The sequence below is a fragment of the Oncorhynchus nerka genome, unplaced genomic scaffold (assembly GCF_034236695.1).
Source record: "Oncorhynchus nerka isolate Pitt River unplaced genomic scaffold, Oner_Uvic_2.0 unplaced_scaffold_1215, whole genome shotgun sequence".
Lineage (NCBI taxonomy): Eukaryota > Metazoa > Chordata > Actinopteri > Salmoniformes > Salmonidae > Oncorhynchus > Oncorhynchus nerka.
The window spans coordinates 104,933-128,619 of NW_027040118.1; the positions used below are offsets into that span (position 1 = coordinate 104,933).

The 23,687-nt window shown below is 44.9% G+C and overlaps 4 protein-coding genes across 4 annotated transcripts in view; 1 reads left to right on the forward strand and 3 right to left on the reverse strand.

The window, feature by feature from the left end:
- Positions 1-10,702, reverse strand: part of tbcd (tubulin folding cofactor D) — a 93,037-nt gene extending 82,335 nt beyond the window's left edge. Inside the window, 8 exon segments of the mRNA XM_065015918.1 lie at positions 416-471; positions 2,791-2,886; positions 2,889-2,939; positions 8,906-9,007; positions 9,428-9,525; positions 9,634-9,684; positions 9,898-10,090; positions 10,401-10,702. Of these exon segments, the coding sequence (XP_064871990.1) occupies positions 416-471; positions 2,791-2,886; positions 2,889-2,939; positions 8,906-9,007; positions 9,428-9,525; positions 9,634-9,684; positions 9,898-10,081 (638 nt within the window). The 5' untranslated portion in view covers positions 10,082-10,090; positions 10,401-10,702.
- A 545-nt stretch (positions 10,703-11,247) lies between these two features.
- fn3krp (fructosamine 3 kinase related protein) lies at positions 11,248-16,162 on the reverse strand. The gene is made up of 6 exons (XM_065015916.1): positions 15,895-16,162; positions 14,735-14,886; positions 13,790-13,881; positions 13,101-13,174; positions 12,671-12,793; positions 11,248-12,043 (listed from the first exon to the last, which is right to left on the reverse strand). The coding sequence occupies exons 1-6, from the start codon at positions 16,033-16,035 to the stop codon at positions 11,702-11,704; spliced, it is 924 nt and encodes a 307-aa protein (XP_064871988.1). The 5' UTR covers positions 16,036-16,162; the 3' UTR covers positions 11,248-11,701.
- Positions 16,163-16,209: 47 nt separating this feature from the next.
- Positions 16,210-20,955, forward strand: arl16 (ADP-ribosylation factor-like 16). Its single transcript, XM_065015917.1, has 5 exons — positions 16,210-16,473; positions 16,812-16,870; positions 16,970-17,086; positions 18,406-18,521; positions 19,917-20,955. Exons 1-5 carry the CDS (start codon positions 16,413-16,415, stop codon positions 20,080-20,082), a joined length of 519 nt encoding a protein of 172 aa, XP_064871989.1. The 5' UTR covers positions 16,210-16,412; the 3' UTR covers positions 20,083-20,955.
- Positions 20,956-21,045: 90 nt separating this feature from the next.
- LOC135569071 (epsin-3-like) overlaps positions 21,046-23,687 on the reverse strand; it is a 29,161-nt gene continuing 26,519 nt past the window's right edge. Inside the window, exon 8 of the mRNA XM_065015915.1 lies at positions 21,046-23,172. Within this exon, the coding sequence (XP_064871987.1) occupies positions 22,886-23,172 (287 nt within the window). The 3' untranslated portion in view covers positions 21,046-22,885. The remainder of the gene's footprint in view (positions 23,173-23,687) is intronic.

A 23,687-nucleotide genomic window follows, 5' to 3' on the forward strand; every position in this document is an offset into this window, starting at 1 on the left:
GATGACAACAGGCTAGGACCACTCAGTAAACTGTAAACACAGACAGTTAGATGACAACAGGCTAGGACCCCTCAGTAAACTGTAAACACAGACAGTTAGATGACAACAGGCTAGGACCACTCAGTAAACTGTAAACACAGTTAGATGACAACAGGCTAGGACCCCTCAGTAAACTGTAAACACAGACAGTTAGATGACAACACACTAGGACCACTCAGTAAACTGTAAACACAGACAGTTAGATGACAACACACTAGGACCACTCAGTAAGCTCTGTGTGTGTGTGTGTGTGTGTGTGTCGCCTCGGTATGAACCTATTCATCTTCAAGTACAAGAACGCCCTCTTCTGGGTAAAACATGAAACGCATCACAAATGTTGTTGCCTTAAATTTAAACAATAAAGTTGAATACTTACTTTGATACCAACACAGATGCAGCATCCCTGGACTTATCAGTGACCATCAGGTAAGACTGGAAATAACAACAGACCAGGGGTTAGTTACACACTCAATACATCACTAGGGACTGGAAATAACAACAGACCAGGGGTTAGTTACACACTCAATACATCACACGGGGACTGGACAGGGGGTTACTCAATACATCATACAGGGACTGGAATAACAACAGACCAGGGGTTAGTTACACACTCAATACATCATACAGGGACTGGAAATAACAACAGACCAGGGGTTAGTTACACACTCAATACATCATACAGGGACTGGAAATAACAACAGACCAGGGGTTAGTTACACACTCAATACATCATACAGGGTCTGGACATAACAACAGACCAGGGGTTAGTTACACACTCAATACATCATACAGGGACTGGAAATAACAACAGACCAGGGGTTAGTTACACACTCAATACATCATACAGGGACTGGAAATAACAACAGACCAGGGGTTAGTTACACACTCAATACATCACACGGGGACTGGAAATAACAACAGACCAGGGGTTAGTTACACACTCAATACATCATACAGGGACTGGACATAACAACAGACCAGGGGTTAGTTACACTCAATACATCATACAGGGACTGGAAATAACAACAGACCAGGGGTTAGTTACACACTCAATACATCATACAGGGACTGGAAATAACAACAGACCAGGGGTTAGTTACACACTCAATACATCACACAGGGACTGGAAATAACAACAGACCAGGGGTTAGTTACACACTCAATACATCATACAGGGACTGGAAATAACAACAGACCAGGGGTTAGTTACACACTCAATACATCATACAGGGACTGGAAATAACAACAGACCAGGGGTTAGTTACACACTCAATACATCATACAGGGTCTGGACATAACAGACCAGGGGTTAGTTACACACTCAATACATCATACAGGGACTGGACATAACAGACCAGGGGTTAGTTACACACTCAATACATCATACAGGGACTGGACATAACAGACCAGGGGTTAGTTACACACTCAATACATCATACAGGGACTGGAAATAACAACAGACCAGGGGTTAGTTACACACTCAATACATCATACAGGGACTGGACATAACAGACCAGGGGTTAGTTACACACTCAATACATCATACAGGGACTGGACATAACAGACCAGGGGTTAGTTACACACTCAATACATCATACAGGGACTGGACATAACAGACCAGGGGTTAGTTACACACTCAATACATCATACAGGGACTGGAAATAACAACAGACCAGGGGTTAGTTACACACTCAATACATCATACAGGGACTGGACATAACAACAGACCAGGGGTTAGTTACACACTCAATACATCATACAGGGACTGGAAATAACAACAGACCAGGGGTTAGTTACACACTCAATACATCATACAGGGTCTGGACATAACAACAGACCAGGGGTTAGTTACACACTCAATACATCATACAGGGTCTGGACATAACAACAGACCAGGGGTTAGTTACACACTCAATACATCATACAGGGACTGGACATAACAGACCAGGGGTTAGTTACACACTCAATACATCATACAGGGTCTGGACATAACAACAGACCAGGGGTTAGTTACACACTCAATACATCATACAGGGACTGGAAATAACAACAGACCAGGGGTTAGTTACACACTCAATACATCACACGGGGACTGGAAATAACAACAGACCAGGGGTTAGTTACACACTCAATACATCATACAGGGTCTGGACATAACAACAGACCAGGGGTTAGTTACACACTCAATACATCATACAGGGACTGGAAATAACAACAGACCAGGGGTTAGTTACACACTCAATACATCATACAGGGACTGGACATAACAGACCAGGGGTTAGTTACACACTCAATACATCATACAGGGACTGGAAATAACAACAGACCAGGGGTTAGTTACACACTCAATACATCATACAGGGACTGGAAATAACAACAGACCAGGGGTTAGTTACACACTCAATACATCATACAGGGTCTGGACATAACAACAGACCAGGGGTTAGTTACACACTCAATACATCATACAGGGACTGGAAATAACAACAGACCAGGGGTTAGTTACACACTCAATACATCATACAGGGACTGGACATAACAGACCAGGGGTTAGTTACACACTCAATACATCATACAGGGACTGGAAATAACAACAGACCAGGGGTTAGTTACACACTCAATACATCATACAGGGACTGGAAATAACAACAGACCAGGGGTTAGTTACACACTCAATACATCACACAGGGACTGGATCTGGGAGGACACGACTGAACATTGACCAAGGCAGGAGAGTCAGGAATTAGTTACCTTGGCGACAGCCAGGATGCGGTCCATGATTGGCTCTCTTGTCTGGCTGGGGTCAGAGTTCAGGTGACCGTCAAGACGGGAGAGGTCAAAGGGTATATCAGACAGGTCATGGACAGCCACAGCAGCAGCATGTAGCGGGTCTCCCAGGTCTGACAGGAAGGGGCAGAAAGAGAGGGTTAGGGTTAGAGGTCAAAGGGTATCAGACAGGTCATGGACAGCCACAGCAGCAGCATGTAGCGGGTCTCCCAGGTCTGACAGGAAGGGGCAGAAAGAGAGGGTTAGGGTTAGAGGTCAAAGGGTATCAGACAGGTCATGGACAGCCACAGCAGCAGCATGTAGCGGGTCTCCCAGGTCTGACAGGAAGGGGCAGAAAGAGAGGGTTAGGGTTAGAGGTCAAAGGGTATCAGACAGGTCATGGACAGCCACAGCAGCAGCATGTAGCGGGTCTCCCAGGTCTGACAGGAAGGGGCAGAAAGAGAGGGTTAGGGTTAGAGGTCAAAGGGTATCAGACAGGTCATGGACAGCCACAGCAGCAGCATGTAGCGGGTCTCCCAGGTCTGACAGGAAGGGGCAGAAAGAGAGGGTTAGGGTTAGAGGTCAAAGGGTATCAGACAGGTCATGGACAGCCACAGCAGCAGCATGTAGCGGGTCTCCCAGGTCTGACAGGAAGGGGCAGAAAGAGAGGGTTAGGGTTAGAGGTCAAAGGGTATCAGACAGGTCATGGACAGCCACAGCAGCAGCATGTAGCGGGTCTCCCAGGTCTGACAGGAAGGGGCAGAAAGAGAGGGTTAGGGTTAGAGGTCAAAGGGTATCAGACAGGTCATGGACAGCCACAGCAGCAGCATGTAGCGGGTCTCCCAGGTCTGACAGGAAGGGGCAGAAAGAGAGGGTTAGGGTTAGAGGTCAAAGGGTATCAGACAGGTCATGGACAGCCACAGCAGCAGCATGTAGCGGGTCTCCCAGGTCTGACAGGAAGGGGCAAGGAGAGAAAGATTTGAATTAAATGTATTGAACTGTGAGAGTAGGCAACAACACATCCGCCACGCTGACCCTCAACACAGGGGCCCCTCAGAGGTGCATACTTCTATACCTCAAATCAAATCAAATCAAATTTTATTTGTCACATACACATGGTTAGCAGATGTTAATGCGAGTGTAGCGAAATGCTTGTGCTTCTAGTTCCGACAATGCAGTGATAACCAACAAGTAATCTAACTAACAATTCTAAAACTACTGTCTTATACACAGTGTTAGGGGATAAAGAATATGTACATAAGGATATATGAGTGAGTGATGGTACAGAGCAGCATACAGTAGATGGTATCGAGTACAGTATATACATATGAGATGAGTATGTAGACAAAGTAAACAAAGTGGCATAGTTAAAGTGGCTAGTGATACATGTATTACATAAGGATGCAGTCGATGATGTAGAGTACAGTATATACGTATGCATATGAGATGAATAATGTAGGGTAAGTAACATTATATAAGGTAGCATTGTTTAAAGTGGCTAGTGATATATTTACATCATTTCCCATCAATTCCCATTATTAAAGTGGCTGGAGTTGGGTCAGTGTCAATGACAGTGTGTTGGCAGCAGCCACTCAATGGTGGCTGTTTAACAGTCTGATAGCCTTGAGATAGAAGCTGTTTTTCAGTCTCTCAGTCCCAGCTTTGATGCACCTGTACTGACCTCATTCTGGATGATAGCGGGGTGAACAGGCAGTGGTTCGGGTGGTTGATGTCCTTGATGATCTTTATGGCCTTCCTGTAACATCGGGTGGTGTAGGTGTCCTGGAGGGCAGGTAGTTTGCCCCGGTGATGCGTTGTGCAGACCTCACTACCCTCTGGAGAGCCTTACGGTTGAGGGCGGAGCAGTTGCCGACCAGGCGGTGATACAGCCCGCCAGGATGCTCTCGATTGTGCATCTGTAGAAGTTCGTGAGTGCTTTTGGTGACAAGCCGAATTTCTTCAGCCTCCTGAGGTTGAAGAGGCGCTGCTGCGCCTTCTTCACGACGCTGTCAGTGTGAGTGGACCAATTCAGTTTGTCTGTGATGTGTATGCCGAGGAACTTAAAACTTGCTACCCTCTCCACTACTGTTCCATCGATGTGGATAGGGGGTGTTCCCTCTGCTGTTTCCTGAAGTCCACAATCATCTCCTTAGTTTTGTTGACGTTGAGTGTGAGGTTATTTTCCTGACACCACACTCCGAGGGCCCTCACCTCCTCCCTGTAGGCCGTCTCGTCGTTGGGTAATCAAGCCTACCACTGTTGTGTCGTCCGCAAACTTGATGATTGAGTTGGAGGCGTGCGTGGCCACGCAGTCGTGGGTGAACAGGGAGTACAGGAGAGGGCTCAGAACGCACCCAGTGGGGCCCCGTGTTGAGGATCAGCGGGAGGAGATGTTGTTGCCTACCCTCACCACCTGGGGGCGGCCCGTCAGGAAGTCCAGTACCCAGTTGCACAGGGCGGGGTCGAGACCCAGGGTCTCGAGCTTGATGACATAGCTTGGAGGGTACTATGGTGTTGAATGCCGACTGTAGTCGATGAACAGCATTCTCACATAGGTATTCCTCTTGTCCAGGTGGGTTAGGGCAGTGTGCAGTGTGGTTGAGATTGCATCAGTCTGTGGACCTATTTGGGCGGTAAGCAAATTGGAGTGGGTCTAGGGTGTCAGGTAGGGTGGAGGTGATATGGTCCTTGACTAGTCTCTCAAAGCACTTCATGATGACGGAAGTGAGTGCTACGGGCGGTAGTCGTTAGCTCAGTTACCTTAGCTTTCTTGGGAACAGGAACAATGGTGGCCCTCTTGAAGCATGTGGGAACAGCAGACTGGTATAGGGATTGATTGAATATGTCCGTAAACACACCGGCCAGCTGGTCTGCGCATGCTCTGAGGGCGCGGCTGGGGATGCCGTCTGGGCCTGCAGCCTTGCGAGGGTTAACACGTTTAAATGTCTTACTCACCTCGGCTGCAGTGAAGGAGAGACCGCATGTTTTCGTTGCAGGCCGTGTCAGTGGCACTGTATTGTCCTCAAAGCGGGCAAAAAAGTTATTTAGTCTGCCTGGGAGCAAGACATCCTGGTCCGAGCAAGACATCCTGTGACTGGGCTGGGTTTCTTCTTGTAGTCCGTGATTGACTGTAGACCCTGCCACATGCCTCTTGTGTCTGAGCCATTGAATTGAGATTCCACTTTGTCCCTGTACTGACGCTTAGCTTGTTTAATAGCCTTGCGGAGGGAATAGCTGCATTGTTTATATTCGGACATGTTACCAGACACCTTGCCCTGATTAAAAGCAGTGGTTCGCGCTTTCAGTTTCACGCGAATGCTGCCATCAATCCACGGTTTCTGGTTTGGGAATGTTTTTATCGTTGCTATGGGAACGACATCTTCGACGCACGTTCTAATGAACTCGCACACATGAATCAGCGTATTCGTCAATATTTTCATCTGACGCAATACGAAACATGTCCCAGTCCACGTGATGGAAGCAGTCTTGGAGTGTGGAGTCAGCTTGGTCTGACCAGCGTTGGACAGACCTCAGCGTGGGAGCCTCTTGTTTAAGTTTCTGCCTGTAGGCACCTACCTCCTGTACTCCTTGTTCACCCACGACTGCACAGCCACGCACGACAACACCATACTAACGTTTTCAGACTAGACAACGGTAGTAGGCCTGAACACAGACGACGATGAAACAGCCTATAGGGAGGAGGTCAGAGACCTGGCGGTGTGGTGCCAGGACAACAACCTCTCCCTCAACGTCAGAAAGACAAAGGAGCTGATTGTGGACTACAGGAAACGGAGGGCTGAGTCACGCCCCCATTTACATGGACCTGGCTGCAGTGGAGCGGGTCAAGAGCTCCAAGTCCCTCATGTGTCCACATCACTAAGGATCTATCATGGTTCAAACACACCAACACAGTCGTGAAGAGGGCACGACAACGCCTCTTCCCCCTCAGGGGGCTGAAAAGATTTGGCCTGGGCCCTCAGATCCTCAAAAGGTTATACAGCTGCACCATTGAGAGCATCTTGATTGGCTGCATCACCGGTACCGATGCAACAAGTATGGAACCAACAGGACCCTGAACAACTTCTACCCCCAAGTCATAAGACTGGTAAATAGTTAGTTAAATAGTTAACCAAGACATAAGACTGGTAAATAGTTAGTTAAATAGTTAACCAATAGGACTATCTGCATTGACCTTTTTTGACTCATCATATATGCTGCTGTTACTGTTAATTATATACCTATATGTACATATCTACCTCATTTACCTCGTACCTCTGCACATTGACTCAGTACTCGTACCCTGTGTATATAGCAAAGTTATTGTTACTCATTGTGTATTTATTATTACGCGTTTTACTTTTCGTTTATTTCTCTATTTTCTCTCTGCATTGTTGGGAAGGGCCCGTAAATCAGCATTTCACTGTAAATCCACACCTGTTGTTAACGAAGCATGTAACAAATAACAGTTGATTGGTAACCATAGCAACATACAGACAGGGACAATACAAAGACAAACATGTCACTTCATATAATACATTAAACAACTTGGAAGTCAACAGTTGAATCCCTATAGGCCTACTCTAGAAAGTAAACAGTTGAATCCCTATAGGCCTAATCTAGAAAGTAAACGGTTGAATCCCTATAGGCCTAATCTAGAAAGTAAACGGTTGAATCCCTATAGGCCTAATCTAGAAAGTAAACAGTTGAATCTCTATAGAGCTAATCTAGAAAGTAAACAGTTGAATCCCTATAGAGCTAATCTAGAAAGTAAACAGTTGAATCCCTATAGGCCTAATCTAGAAAGTAAACAGTTGAATCCCTATAAACCTAATCTAGAACGTAAACAGTTGAATCCCTATAGGCCTAATCTAGAAAGTAAACAGTTGAATCCCTATAGGCCTAATCTAGAACGTAAACAGTTGAATCCCTATAAACCTAATCTAGAACGTAAACAGTTGAATCCCTATAGGCCTAATCTAGGAAGTAAACAGTTGAATCCCTATAGAGCTAATCTAGAAAGTAAACAGTTGAATCCCTATAGAGCTAATCTAGAAAGTAAACAGTTGAATCCCTATAGGCCTAATCTAGAAAGTAAACAGTTGAATCCCTATAGGCCTAATCTAGAACGTAAACAGTTGAATCCCTCTAGGCCTAATCTAGAAAGTAAACAGTTGAATCCCTCTAGGCCTAATCTAGAAAGTAAACAGTTGAATCCCTATAGGCCTAATCTAGAAAGTAAACAGTTGAATCCCTATAGGCCTAATCTAGAAAGTAAACAGTTGAATCCCTATAGGCCTAATCTAGAACGTAAACAGTTGAATCCCTATAGGCCTAATCTAGAACGTAAACAGTTGAATCCCTCTAGGCCTAATCTAGAAAGTAAACAGTTGAATCCCTGTAGGCCTAATCTAGAAAGTAAACAGTTGAATCCCTGTAGGCCTAATCTAGAAAGTAAACAGTTGAATCCCTATAGGCCTAATCTAGAAAGTAAACAGTTGAATCCCTGTAGGCCTAATCTAGAAAGTAAACAGTTGAATCCCTGTAGGCCTAATCTAGAAAGTAAACAGTTGAATCCCTGTAGGCCTAATCTAGAAAGTAAACAGTTGAATCCCTGTAGGCCTAATCTAGAAAGTAAACAGTTGAATCCCTATAGGCCTAATCTAGAAAGTAAACAGTTGAATCCCTGTAGGCCTAATCTAGAAAGTAAACAGTTGAATCCCTGTAGGCCTAATCTAGAAAGTAAACAGTTAAATCCCTGTAGGCCTAATCTAGAAAGTAAACAGTTGAATCCCTCTAGGCCTTATCTAGAAAGTAAACAGTTGAATCCCTATAAACTTAATCTAGAAAGTAAACAGTTGAATCCCTATAGGCCTAATCTAGAAAGCAACAAGAGGGTAAAATCAATGGATACTCTGCTTATGAATGTGTAATGTAATGTTTATCAATGTATAGTTTATGAAGGTACCCTTCAAGTAAAGGGTTATCCTTCCATTGAGGTCTTGTAACATGAGAGATCAGGGGGTCTAACATTAGCTACTGGGCTAGGAGGTGGTAGGCCCACCTTCTATTGACGACTCGTAACTAAGAAATTCAGGCTCACCTCTGGGTCTCTGGGGTCCTGTCGACACAGGAGGTCCAGGACTGGCTGGACGTCAGCCACCTCATGGGGGAAGAGCTGCATGAAGATCTTATACCCTCTCACCTGGCCGAGACAAAAACACCTGAGTTAGGGGAGTCTGCCTTGTACCAACTGCTCAGGCTGAGAAAGCTGTGCTAGCACCACACGTCTAACTGTAGCCAGAGGCCATTGGGTAAGACACCACTGAATGAACACACACATCAGAACGCTGGGCTTCACAAACTGAACTCTTACTATCTGTGTGATGATGTAGATGAATCCATCTGTCTGTAGTTACCTTGGAGATAAATCCATCTGTCTTTAGTTACCTTGGAGATGAATCTGTCTGTCATTACCTTGGAGATGTAGATGAATCCATCTGTCTGTAGTTACCATGGAGATGTAGATAAATCCATCTGTCTGTAGTTACCTTGGAGATGTAGATGAATCCATCTGTCTGTAGTTACCTTGGAGATGTAGAGGAATCCATATGCCTGTAGTTACCTTGGAGATGATGTAGAGGAATTTGAAGCCCATGTGTACCAGTAGAGGAGGAGACTGTTCACTCCTGATGAGCTCCAACAGCAGGTTCAACATCCACTCTGTGGTCACAGGAAAGAAACACTGTCATCATCATGCTTTCCTAACAAGCCCATGTTTCACTAAAGCAGAATAGCATGTGATGTGCTGTGTGTGTGTGGTGTTGTTACCCAGATGTGGATCCAGAAGATGGGGCTGCTCCTGATAACGGTCCATTATCACTGTAGAAGAAGAAAAAGAACTGGTCAACATAAAGTTGTTGACTTTTCTTTCACTGCTTATGATTGTGGAATGTCTAAGTTATGAATGTATTAAAACTGATGTCTGTAGATGGTACACGCATTTAGGCCTAAAGCCCACAGACTGTTCCATGCCAGACTGGATCAAGTTGGCCACAACAACATCAGACTAAACATGTAGGGTATGTATCTCACCGAGGAACCTCTCTATGGCTGACTCCAATGTCACGATGTTCTCGTGAACCACTGGTAGGCTGGAGATCAGGGCTCGAATCTCAGTGCTCTCGGTAAAACCTCCCAAGACACTGGCTTTAGCGATCACCTCGGGCTCCCCGCCGCCGCCTCCATCCTCCCCGGAATCCATGTCGGTCTGGGCCATTATACTTGCCTAGATTACCGGTACATTTCATGCACTTGGGTTATCTGCATGTCTACTGTCCAATGTTTAAACACACGTCTACATAATAGCTAGCAAGTGTAGCTAGCTTGCCTTGAAGTTTTGATAGCTAGATGAGAAAGGTGTGACTTCTAGCATGGGCGTGTCAATGATTTGCGTTCTATTCATGCCGATACTAGCCAATGATGCTAGCTAACTAGCTAGTACTGTTGGTTGGCAAGTGGCAACAGAAATCAAACAGAATTTGAGTGAACACACACAGCTCATACATTTGGTTATCGTAGGCATATGAATGGCATACCTGTAGTTGTGAAAATTCTGTCCGGAAAATGTATTATTATAACTTCAGATAATGATGATCACGCAGTGGCCGAGGTCTGTTATCTGTTGTGAAGTTTGCACGTTGCTACACCCTACAGTACGTTATGCGATTGGGGACAAAAAAGCGTTTCGTTAATGAGGGACGCGCCACACCAAAGAGGTTCACGCGTCAGACTTATTCAGAGGTGGAAATATTATCTCACCTCATGTATATTATGAAAATAGAAATAAAAATACACTGAGTGTACAAAACATTAACAACCCCTGCTCTTTCCATGACATAGACTGACCAGGTGAATCCAAGTGAAAGCTATGATCCCTTATTGATGTCACCTGTTAAATCCACTTCAATCAGTGTAGATGAAGGGGAGGAAACATGTTAAACAATATGATTTTTAAGCCTTTGAGACAATTGAGACATGGATTGTATCTGTGTTGCCATTCAGAGGGTGAATGGGCAAGACAAATTTAAGTGCCTTTGAACGGGGTGTGGTAGTAGGTATCAGGAGCACCGGTTTGTGTCAAGAACTGCATCGCTGCTGGGTTTTCCACTCTCAACAGTTTCCTGTGTGTATCAAGAATGGTCCACCACCCAAAGGACAACCAACTTGACACAACTGTGGGAAGCATTGGAGTCAACATCAGTCAGCATCCCTGTGGAACGCTTTCGACACCTTGTAGAGTCCGTGGCCTGACGAATTTAGGCTGTTCTGAGGACGAAAGGGGGGTGCAACTCAATATTAGGAAGGTGTTCTTAATGTTTTGTCAACTGTGTATAGTGCCCTTTATTAGGTTATTGTCCTTATTGAGGTATTCAAACCGTAGTGTATATTGGTCACGAAACAGGAAGTACAGTGCTTTATTTAACATTGCATTGTTAGCATTAACACAGCTTTTAACAAAGCTAACTGTTACAACTCAAACAGATCCTAACCTTGCTTGCTGTTATGTTTATTTAAGCAAATGGATGTGCAATACTCTATGTTTAGTCTTACACTAGAGTATTAAAATCACTTCTGCTTTCAAACAGCTGTGGAATGTTAGCTCAAACATTTTTTTTTATTTCTCAAGCATTTCAAGATGAAGAGGAATATGGAATGGGTTTCGTGGAATCTCTCTTCTATACCATAGGATCATAGTTGTCTTGTTTCTTGCTTTTCGAAATAACTAATATTTACACCCAAAAATGATTTGTTCCTTTCTGGATGGAAGACTTTGTGAGGTCATTCAAGCTGGTCAGTGTCATTGGTGTGTCTATGTTTTACAGAGCATTATGGGTGGTCAGTATTTGACCAGATCCTTCATGATCCTCAGCGAGGACCCTCTGTATCCTCCACCAAAGTGATTCCAGTGGTTCAGATAGTGGAACAGTTGATACAGCTGATTCCTCTTCTCAAACCCCGGGGCCTTGGGGATCTTGTTGTGGTACCCAGAGTAGAAGGAGTCGCTGAACCCTCCGAACATCCCGGCGATGCCCAGCTCGTACTCAGCGTGGCCATAGAAGGAGGCGGGGTCGAAAATGACAGGGCCGTCGGGACACTCTGCTACGTTTCCCCCCCACAGGTCCCCGTGAAGCAGGGAGGGGAACACCTCCATGTCGGTAAATAGCTGAGGGATTTTCAGCTAAGGAGAGGAGATATCAGACAGAAGATCAATCACCCATAAAGTCCTCTCAGATCTGAAAAAGTACATAAGGCATAGGAGTAAGGGCTTGGTTTGGAATTGGAGATAGTATAGAACCTTATGGAGCTGGTGCTGTAGTCTGTGTTATTGTTACATGTAGCTTGTACCATGGTTCCTGTAGTTACCTAGTTATATAGTTCCCTGTAGCTGGGACCATAGTTACCTGTAGTTACCTAGTTATATTGTTACCTGTAGCTGGGTCCATAGTTACCTGTAGTTACCTAGTTACACCTGTAGCTGGGACCATAGTTCCCTGTAGTTACCTAGTTCTATAGTTACCTGTAGCTGGGATCATAGTACCCTGTAGTTACCTAGTTATATAGTTACCTGTAGCTGGGACCATAGTTACCTGTAGTTACCTAGTTACATAGTTACCTGTAGCTGGGACCATAGTTACCTGTAGTTACCTAGTTACATAGTTACCTGTAGCTGGGACCATAGTTACCTGTAGTTACCTAGTTATATAGTTACCTGTAGCTGGGACCATAGTTACCTGTAGTTACCTAGTTCTATAGTTACCTGTAGCTCGGACCATAGTTCCCTGTAGTTACCTAGTTTCATAGTTACCTGTAGCTGGGACCATAGTTCCCTGGCCTCTCTGTCTCCATAAGACTTCTCCACCATGTTGAGTTGGTGCTGTAGTCTGTGCTGAGAGTAGAATGTTACCCAGTCACTCTGCCACTCATTCTCCTGATGAGAGAGAGAGAGAGAGAGACAACGAGAGGTTAGAAAGTGGAACTCTGATAAATGTCATTAAAAATAGGCAGGTTTTCTCATCCAGTTGGTCTTTAAATCCCATGTTGAAGGCACAGAGACATTGATGGTTTAACCAGACTTGGAGCTGTATATAGAGTGTGGAACTATCTTTATTTAGATTTATAGCATACAGTTTAAATCCCACGTTACCACATATTCCAGTCTCGTATTCACTAGTGGGGAAAGGTGGAAATCTAGTTGTGTCTCCCAATATCAGACGATCTGTTGCATAGTAGCTCACCTGAGGGAGGTATCCACAGCAAGTGGGAACCTGGAACCCAAACTGGTCAATGACAGGAACATCAGGTCCTTTTCCTGTTTACATTTAAATGACAGGAACATCAGGTCCTTTTCCTGTTTACATTTAAATGACAGGAACATCAGGTCCTTTTCCTGTTTACATTTAAATGACAGGAACATCAGGTCCTTTTCCTGTTTACATTTAAATGACAGGAACATCAGGTCCTTTTCCTGTTTACATTTAAATGACAGGAACATCAGGTCCTTTTCCTGTTTACATTTAAATGACAGGAACATCAGGTCCTTTTCCTGTTTACATTTAAATGACAGGAACATCAGGTCCTTTTCCTGTTTACTTTTAAATGACAGGAACATCAGCTCCTTTTCCTGTTTACATTTAAATGACAGGAACATCAGGTCCTTTTCCTGTTTACATTTAAATGACAGGAACATCAGGTCCTTTTCCTGTTTACATTTAAATGACAGGAACATCAGGTCCTTTTCCTGTTTACATTTAAATGACAGGAACATCAGCTCCTTTTTCCATATCCATTTAATAGAGTGGTGAGTGAAGGCATGCAGTAGTCTGATGTTGTGTACGTGAGAAAGTTAGACTTCTAAACTGTTTTAAACTGTATGAATTGTTTTACCCCAAAATCAATCAATCAATCAATGGACTAGGTGAGTTACCAACTGTCTGCTGTTCCTTGTTCTGTCTGTCCCTGCGTCTCTGGTTGTGTAGGTGCAGGTCAGCCAGACGCTCTCCCAGCTGCTTAGAGTGCCTGGGGGAATCAAACGGGCAATCATTAACACACTCAATCATCACAATAAAGTCTGACATAACAATAATACTTTACTAATACATACAGAAGAAGAACAACAGGAAGAAGAGGATAAAGGAAAAGAAGAAGATTTTTTTATTTATTTTACTAGGCAAGTCAGTTAAGAACAAATTCTTAATTTCAATGACGGCCTAGGAATAGTGGGTTAACTGCCTGTTCAGGGGCAGAACGACAGATTTGTACCTTGTCAGCTCGGGGATTCGAACTTGCAACCTTTCGGTTACTAGTCCAACGCTCTAACCACTAGGCTACCAGGACAGGAAGAAGAAGATAAAGAAAGAAGAAGAAGAACAGGAAGAAGAAGATAAAGAAAGAAGAAGACGAACAGGAAGAAGAAGATAAAGAAAGAAGAAGAAGATAAAGAAAGAAGAAGATAAAGAAAGAAGAAGAAGAACAGGAAGAAGAAGATAAAGAAAGAAGAAGAAGAACAGGAAGAAGAAGATGAAGAAGAAGAACAGGAAGAAGAAGATGAAGAACAGGAAGAAGAAGAACAGGAAGAAGAAGATAAAGAAAGAAGAAGAAGAACAGGAAGAAGATCAAGAAAGAAGAAGAAGAACAGGAAGAAGAAGATCAAGAAAGAAGAAGAAGAACAGGAAGAAGAAGATAAAGAAAGAAGAAGAAGAACAGGAAGAAGAAGATAAAGAAAGAAGATGAAGAACAGGAAGAAGAAGAACAGGAAGAAGAAGATAAAGAAAGAAGAAGAAGAACAGGAAGAAGATGAAGAAGCAGAAGAAGAAGAAGGAAAGAAAGGTCACAGACGTGTATTAAACAGTGTATGAGGAGATCCTCTTACCTGCTGAGACCCCTCATGTCAACATGTTCCATGACGAACACAGCCCCTCCTGTATCCAGCTCTATCACCTTGACAGGCTTGGGGACCTTCACTGTGTCTGTCATGACGATGGCTTCCAAGCTAGCCAACTCCCCATCAAACATACGCCTCGCCTGGGGGACGAGGATAAGACATGTGATGATCATCATAACATTGACCAAGGAATTACACCATACCTTTGTGATGAAATGTATTGTACAGACAAAGTGATAACACCAGTGGAGGCTGCTGGGGGCAGGATGGCTCATAATAATGGCTGAAATGGAGTTTAATGACTGGAATGGAGTGAATGGGATGGTATCAAACGCATGGTGTATACATTTGATGCCATTCCATTAACTCCATTCCGGCCATTATTATGAGCCGTCCTCCCCTCAGCAGCCTCCACGGGACTACACCTACCATGGAAGTAGTCTAGCAGCCTCCACGGGACTACACCTACCATGGAAGTAGTCTAGCAGCCTCCACGGGACTACACCTACCATGGAAGTAGTCTAGCAGCCTCCACGGGACTACACCTACCATGGAAGTAGTCTAGCAGCCTCCACGGGACTACACCTACCATGGAAGTAGTCTAGCAGCCTCCACAGGACTACACCTACCATGGAAGTAGTCTAGCAGCCTCCACGGGACTACACCTACCATGGAAGTAGTCTAGCAGCCTCCACGGGACTACACCTACCATGGAAGTAGTCTAGCAGCCTCCACGGGACTACACCTACCATGGAAGTAGTCTAGCAGCATCCACGGGACTACACCTACCATGGAAGTAGTCTAGCAGCCTCCAGAGAAGGCAGTTCATTACTTTTCAGAGGTCAGGATTAGGACTGCCCATCACATAAAACCCTCCAGCTCTGTGCACAACAACAGCGCTCTGATTTCAACCATCACATGACTGGATGGCTCTATTGTGAATCCTAATCCTTTGCTCTCAGAGTGCTGACTACTGTAATTCATTTGATAGCGTGTAGCCAAATAGCCTGCAACAAAATATTGTTTGATATCTCTAACAAATGATCCTTATTAGGCTACTATTTTACAGTGCTAATCTATTTTGAGTGACTTCATATGTCAATGTAAAGGCATGCAGTATGGAATTAGTAATGAAGTAAATGAAGAACCTGACTCTTGTGGTTGATCTTGACAAACACTCTCCCGTGGTCAGTGTCAAAGCTCTGTCCCTGGCTGATACAACCTCCTCCAGAATGGCCAGTTGACTTCAGCATGGATGTTCCCAGCTCCTTCTTTAGCTGAGCTTCCATGGCTGTTCTCCAAGATGCTCTCCAAACGCTTGAAGAAGAACCTATTGTTCTTGTTTGACTCCCAAACTTCTTTAGGGTTGACTCCCACTCCTGTAGCTGTCTGTTTATGTTTTGACAACTGGGTGGAAGAGGCGTGGCTTGTTTTCGAAGGAACGGAAGTTATTCAATGTTTTGGTTCCGGGTCCGTCGGTGATGAAATAACTAATGAGAAATTGGATTTGCAAAGATTTGCTTCTTATTTGTGCAAACATAGCAACTAAAGTTGATCATATGAGCGTCGCCATGGTGTCAAAGTAAGCTGGAGAGGCTTGCTTGCTTGCTAGCTAACTAGTCTCGACAAGTTTGATACGGATCAAGTCTTTGTTGGTTTATACGAAATGTGTTTGCTGCTCGGTGCAACCGGTGTTGGAAAAACTCTTCTCATGAAACGTTTACAGAATATCCTTTCAAATTAACCAGCATTGAGATTGATTTAGCAAGCAAACAAGATAATAAGCTAACGTTTGCTAGCTAGCAATTATGACCATGGATGCGTCTCAATAATCAGTGGCTTCCTTTCCTTGTATCCTCTTCTTCCTCTCCTTCATCTGATGACAGTTTTCCAATACACATCCACCTTATTCTTCTTCTCACCTATCCTGTGTTTTAATATCAGTGCAAATGAAGAAGGAGAGGAGACTTGAGAAGAAGCAGCCCATGTCTCACTTCAATATGTATCTTCAGAGTACATTTCCATGCTACAGTGTCTATTTAATCACCCTTAACAGACTATTCACAGCTCAGTGTGAGAGATGTCACAATTGATTTAGGGGAACCCCCTGTTACTCTACCTACGGTGAGTCCATTCGGTATTCACCACAGTGATTGTTGTGTCAGTCACCATTTGAGGGTGTCTTAAACAGAAAGGGTACTATTATGTCTCCCTCTGTTACAGGTGGGCACCAACCTGACAGACCTGACTCTGAAGAGGAAGAGGGTGACTGTGAGAGAGCTGGGAGGCTGTATGAGTCCTATCTGGCCCAGTTACTATACAGACTGCTCCTCTGTCATCGTGAGTCCAGAACTACATCCATACAGTGTATAAGTCTCCCTGAGTAGCGCAGCTGTCTAAGGCACTACAGTCCCCGGTGCGAATCCAGGATGTATCGCATCCGGCCGTGATTGTGAGTCCCATAAGGCGGCGCACAATTGGCCCAGCATCGTCTGGGTTTGGCCGGGGTAGGCCGTCATTGTAAATAAGAATTTGTTCTTAACTGACTTGCCTAGTTAAATAAATGTTAAATAAAAAAGTTAATATATCTACTCTGAAGAAGAAGAGGGTGACTGTGAGCTGCGGCGGGTCAATACATCTCTCTTATTGTCCATAGACATTTTATGAATTAAACCTTTACACATTCAGGTTTGACCAATTGAGATCAAATGTCTTTAGCAAGAGAGCCCTAGTCCAAGATGGCAGCAGCATGAGAACCACGTCATCACTTCTATACAGGAAGACATTCCTCTCAATTTGGAAATAATTCCTTGTAAATATTTAGAATAACCTCAATAATACTTTGTACACATATTCCATCGATGGTTTAAGTTTAATGCAAAAATAGTCAATATTTCTATATGATTAATAAGCAAAGCTCCTCTGATCAGAAATAGGGATCAACCAGAGGTATGAACAGGCTAATATCACTACAGTACTGGGTAGACCATCAGCCCACTAAACTGGGAGATCAACCAGAGGTATGAACAGGCTAATATCACTGCAGTACACGGTAGACCATCAGCCCATTAAACTGGGAGATCAACCAGAGGTATGAACAGGCTAATATCACTGCAGTACACGGTAGACCATCAGGCCACTAAACTGGGAGATCAACCAGAGGTATGAACAGGCTAATATCACTACAGTACACGGTAGACCATCAGCCCATTAAACTGGGAGATCAACCAGAGGTATGAACAGGCTAATATCACTACAGTACACGGTAGACCATCAGCCCATTAAACTGGGAGATCAACCAGAGGTATGAACAGGCTAATATCACTGCAGTACACGGTAGACCATCAGCCCATTAAACTGGGAGATCAACCAGAGGTATGAACAGGCTAATATCACTGCAGTACACGGTAGACCATCAGCCCATTAAACTGGGAGATCAACCAGAGGTATGAACAGGATAATATCACTGCAGTACACGGTAGACCATCAGCCCACTAAACTGGGAGATCAACCAGAGGTATGAACAGGCTAATATCACTGCAGTACACGGTAGACCATCAGCCCACTAAACTGGGAGATCAACTGTGCATTCTGCATAATTTCAGGCTTGTCGATTGCAGGCATTTAAAATCAAATCATTGTGTTTGTTCTCTATATAGTTCATGGTGGACTCTGCTAACACCACCCAGATCTCGTCGTCCTGTATCCAGCTCCTGTCTGTCCTCTCTGCTGAACCTCTCCACACAGCCTCTGTCCTGGTTATCTTCAACAAGAGGTCCTGCCTGTAGTAACACACTACACTGCACATTCTCTGGCCAAGATCACAGTGGATTTTTGAGACAAAACATTCAGATAGAAACGTAATGAATAGATGTGACACGATCCCTTATTCTCTACATGACAGACAATCAGGTTCTGTTCAGCAAAATACAGTTCTATCTGAATGTTTTTGCAACATTACACCTTACTGGACAGACTCCTGGCTTCGAACCAGACGTACAGTCAGGTGCATAAATATTTGGACACTGAACAAGTTATAATTTTGGCTCTGTACGCCACCACAATGGATTTGGAAGGAAACTATATGAGCTGAACGTGCCGACTTTCATCTTTAATTTGTTGCCAGGTCGCAATTGTAAATGAGAACTTGTTCTCAACTTGCCTGCCTGGTTAAATAATGGTGAAATAAAATAAAACTTTTGAAGGTATTTAACTCCAAATCAGGTGAACGGTGTAGGAATTATACCACTTTTTATATGTGGTCCCCCTCAAAAGTAATTGGACAAATGTAACAATCATCAATTAATTTGTGAGTTTTAATACTTGGTGGCAACTCCTTTGCCGTCAATGACTGCCTGAAGTCTGGAACTCATAGACATCACCAGATGCTGGGTTTCATCCCTGGTGATGCTCTGCCAGGCCTTTACTGCAGCTGTCTTCCGTTCCTGCTCGTTCTTGGGGTGTTTTGCCTTCAGCAAGTGAAATACATGCTCAATTTGATTCAGGTCAAGGTGATTGAGTTGGCCATTGCAGAACATTCCACTTCTTTGCCTTAAAAAAAGGTATTGGGTTGCTTTCGCAGTATGCTTCGGGTCATTGTCCATCTGCACTGTCAAGCACCGTCCAATGAGTTCTAAAGCATTTGGCTGAATCTGGGCAGATAATAACATTAGTCCTAAACCATTCAGAATGAATCCTGCTGCTTCTGTCAGCAGTCACATCATCAATAAATACAAGGGAAACAGTTCCATTAGCAGCCATACATGTCCACACCATAACACCACCTCCACCATGCTTCACAGATGAGGTGATATGCTTCAGATCATGAGCAGTTCCTTCCCTTCTCCATAACACCACCTCCACCATGCTTCACAGATGAGGTGGTATGCTTCAGATCATGAGCAGTTCCTTCTCTTCTCCATAACACCACCTCCACCATGCTTCACAGATGAGGTGGTATGCTTCAGATCATGAGCAGTTCCTTCCCTTCTCCATAACACCACCTCCACCATGCTTCACAGATGAGGTGGTATGCTTCAGATCATGGGACCTCCATTGTACCATGAGTCTAGTAGAGATAAATTTTATTTGCCTCCTTTACATAAATGAAACAGTGCCTCTCCCTCACTTTGCAAATGTCTAACCCTTTCTCCTCCCACCCTTCCTCCAGGGACCTCCCTTGTACCATGAGTCTCGTAGAGATGATGTCACTGTTCAGGATGGATGACATCATCGCCTCTGCCACCCAGCCAATCACGACCCTGGAACTGAGCGCTCGTTCCGGCCAGGGACTCCAGGAGGTGTTGGGCTGGCTGGACTCCACCCTAACTGACTGACAGAGTGTTGTCATAGAAGCATCTTCCTTCCAGGAAGCAGTTCCTCATTGCTGGTGCTTTCAAGACAACTGGGAACTCTGGAAAAATACGAGGTCAAATCATGACGTCAGTGATTTTCAGGTCAGAAAGTCGGTGCTGTAGGAGGCCCGAGTTCCCGAGTTGGAACTTCAAGTTGGATGACCGTTAAAAAAATAACAGTTATCTTGAACGCACTGAAGTCCGAGATTTCTGAGTTCCCAGTTGCTTTGAACACACTGAAGTCAGAGATTTCTGAGTTCCCAGTTGCTTTGAACACACTGAAGTCAGAGATTTCTGAGTTCCCAGTTGCTTTGAACGCACTGAAATCCGAGATTTCTGAGTTCCCAGTTGATTTGAACGCAGCATAAGTGACATCATTGTCACGGAACTTGGAATGATGTCACCGCCAACTGGAAAGTGAGGGTGTGCTGTATCTCACGCCGTCACACATGAATCCTGTTGGCAAGAAGATGTCCTCATCCTCATGATCTCAGCACACCAAGAATGATGCTGTCATTCACATGGCATCACGTCTTATTGAGGAGGCCTGATATGAAATACTGTAGAAATACAGTAACTGTCATACAGGTGTTTGACCTCCGGGGGGCAGACAGACATTGTGTAGAAAAGTCGACTCTTTGAAGAATGTGCTTCTCTAAGCATTCAATATGTAGAAACAGCCCATTATAAAGTGTTTGGTATTACAATCTAGCTAGGCATATATTATATATATATATATATTACACACAGTCATGTATTAACAGATGTAAAAAGGTTGAATGGTATCAAAAGCAACAGATCAAGAAATATACTATTGATCAACATGATCATGAAATAAAAGCTGTAAAATATGAATGAATGCAGATGCCAGGTGTTGTTATTAGTTCATCATACCCTTATATTTGACGATGACAATCAGTGTTTCACAAGTAATGATCACAACAATGAGAGAGGGAAAATAATCATGATATCAATTCATACATTCTAATATGCGTTGCTTTATAGGGGTCGAATGCTAGCTTCCTAACTTCCATTCAATTCAATTGAATTTCCACTTCTCCCATTGACATCAATGCAAAACTCAACTTGAAGTGAGAGCGTTAGGATTTGCCCCCTATAGTGAGTCCTGCAGTGGTTCCGGTCTCTTGAAAAGCAGATTTCATTCAGTTATCCCTCAAAAGGGCCTCCAGTTCACTACAATACAATAGAACTACCTTAGAATCTCTCTCACCATCACCGCAGTTCCATTCCAACAGCAAACCATCCTTTTAAACGAGAACCCAGTCAGACTGAGCCTTACTAGGCCCAATGTAACAAAAAAAGGAAGCTTAAAACTCAAGTGTTCATTATGTGGATGGGGGTTGGCTGGCGTCTCATCATCGGCGTGGAATGTTCTATGCCCGTTCTCAGAAATCAGAGTTGTAGTCGGCGCTAGGAATCATTCTGAACATTTGCAGATAGAAATAGATTGAATAGAGCCGACACGCTTCCCCTATTCTATCTGGCAGACAATCATATCTGTTCTACACGATACATTTCTATCTGAGCATTCTGTAACGTTACATCCTCCTGAACAGACTTGTCCGAGTTATCCCCTGGGGCATCATGGGAGAGATAATAGGAGAGAAAGAGCCAACCAATGAAAGCAGTCCAGAGAGCGGATTGACCAATCAGCATAGAGCAGTGCGGCAGGAACAGTGGGCGTCCTGTCCCAGTGCAGTGTGGTTCGTCGGTCGGAGAGATAAGCAGGCATATCTGGTGTACAATCAGTTCAGTGCTGGATCAGGAGCAACAGTGCGGAGCCAATCAAACTAAAGTATGCAGCAGAGTGGGCGGGGCATGTGACTAGGTAAGAAGCAGTTGGAAAAGCAGTTAACTAACCTGGTCCCAGATCTGTTTCTGCTGTATAGCCAATGGGAGTTGGCAGGACAGCACAAATAGGAGTTGGCAGGACAGCACAAACAGATCTGAGACCAGGTTAGTGCAGACACACTCACTCTGTAAAGTATTGCTAATTACTTTAACATGGAAACATCTTCACCTACTGTGCTTTCTATAGCGGAGGATGAGCTTGGGCATCGGCGTGTATGTACAGTATCTGTCATGGTTTAGGATTAGGTTACTAGAGACCTAAACACGTTCTGGGAATATTCTCTTTCTTTCTACCTCTCGTTCCTCCTCCATCACTCCCTTCAGCAGAGAGGAGTAACAGGACAGGTTGTGGTAGAGCAGACCCGAGCAGAGGCCTCCATCACTCTCTTCAGCAGAGAGGAGTAACAGGACAGGTTGTGGTAGAGCAGATCGTAGCAGAGGAAGCAATCTAAGCGTTACAGTACTATAGACCATAGAAAAACAACAGCAAAATAACAACTTAAGGGGATTATCAGTTCTGTCTGAATTCCAGTTGTTGAGTCTTGAGGTTAGATTGACAGAAAATAACCTAATAAGAGTCATTTCTATTTCCTCTGTTCCATCCACCAGAGTTAGAGGACAGACAGACCAACATGAATGCCGGCCGTGCGACAGCTGGGTGGGCGTCCTGTCACATCTGACTACAAAACATTGACCGTCATTTTCTATACATTTCTCGACGATTCCACATGTGAATCGTCACCGCTCGTGGACACCCAGCAGGTCACCGGTCATGGACAGCCAGCAGGACACCGCTCGTGGACAGCCAGCAGGACACCGCTCGTGGACGCCCAGCAGGTGTTCTACTGCGCATGGCAGAAGTTGGTGTTGGTCTATCTTCCATCTTAGCGGTTTCAGTTCAGCTGGACAGACATCACAGGAAGGGATTCTGACTGTGCTGCTCTCCCAGAGACGAGATGGAGGAAAGAGGTAACAGGGGCTGTGGCAGCCCAGGTATGTCCAGGGCTCCATGGGTGGGCTGGGTGAGGGAGGAGGGCAGGCTGGCCGGCTGGTGGCTGGCGGGCAGGGGCAGAGAAGCACTGTAGGGCAGGGAGGGAGGACCGGAGGGGGACGGGGACGTGGAGCTGGGACGCATCTGATTCAGAGTGAGACGAGGCTGTTCACTCTGGAACGGGTTGAGGGGAGATGGAGTACTCAGACCTGGAGGGGGAAGGAGATAGGGGAGGAGAGAGCAGGGGGAAGGAGATAGGGGAGGAGAGAGAGCAGGGGGAAGGAGATAGGGGGAGAGAGCAGGGAGGGAGGAGATAGGGGAGGAGAGAGAGCAGGGGAGGAAGGAGATAGAGCAGGGGGAAGGAGATAGGGGAGGAGAGAGAGCAGGGGGAAGGAGATAGGGGGAGAGAGCAGGGAGGGAGGAGATAGGGGAGGAGAGAGAGCAGGAGAGGAAGGAGATAGAGCAGGGGGAAGGAGATAGGGGAGGAGAGAGAGCAGGGGGAGGAGACAGGAGAGGAGAGAGAGCAGGGGGGAAGGAGATAGGGGAGGAGAGAGAGCAGGGGGAAGGAGACAGGAGAGGAGAGAGAGCAGGGGGGGAAGGAGACAGGAGAGAGAGAGGGGGGGAAGGAGACAGGAGAGGAGAGAGAGCAGGGGGAAGGAGACAGGAGAGGAGAGAGAGCAGGGGGAGCAGGGGGAAGGAGATAGGGGAGGAGAGAGAGCAGGGG

Coding starts and splice junctions, on each gene's coding strand:
- fn3krp (XM_065015916.1), bottom strand. CDS start 16,035: ATGGAAGCTCAGCTAAAGAAGGAGCTGGGAACATCCATGCTGAAGTCA. Junction 12,794..13,100: donor GCTGTGGATACCTCCCTCAG/GTGAGCTACTAT, acceptor CTCTCTCATCAG/GAGAATGAGTGGCAGAGTGA. Junction 12,044..12,670: donor AACTATGGTCCCAGCTACAG/GTAACTATGAAA, acceptor TCCTCTCCTTAG/CTGAAAATCCCTCAGCTATT.
- arl16 (XM_065015917.1), top strand. CDS start 16,413: ATGTGTTTGCTGCTCGGTGCAACCGGTGTTGGAAAAACTCTTCTCATG. Junction 16,474..16,811: donor TCTCATGAAACGTTTACAGA/ATATCCTTTCAA, acceptor CAGACTATTCAC/AGCTCAGTGTGAGAGATGTC. Junction 18,522..19,916: donor CTGGTTATCTTCAACAAGAG/GTCCTGCCTGTA, acceptor CCCTTCCTCCAG/GGACCTCCCTTGTACCATGA.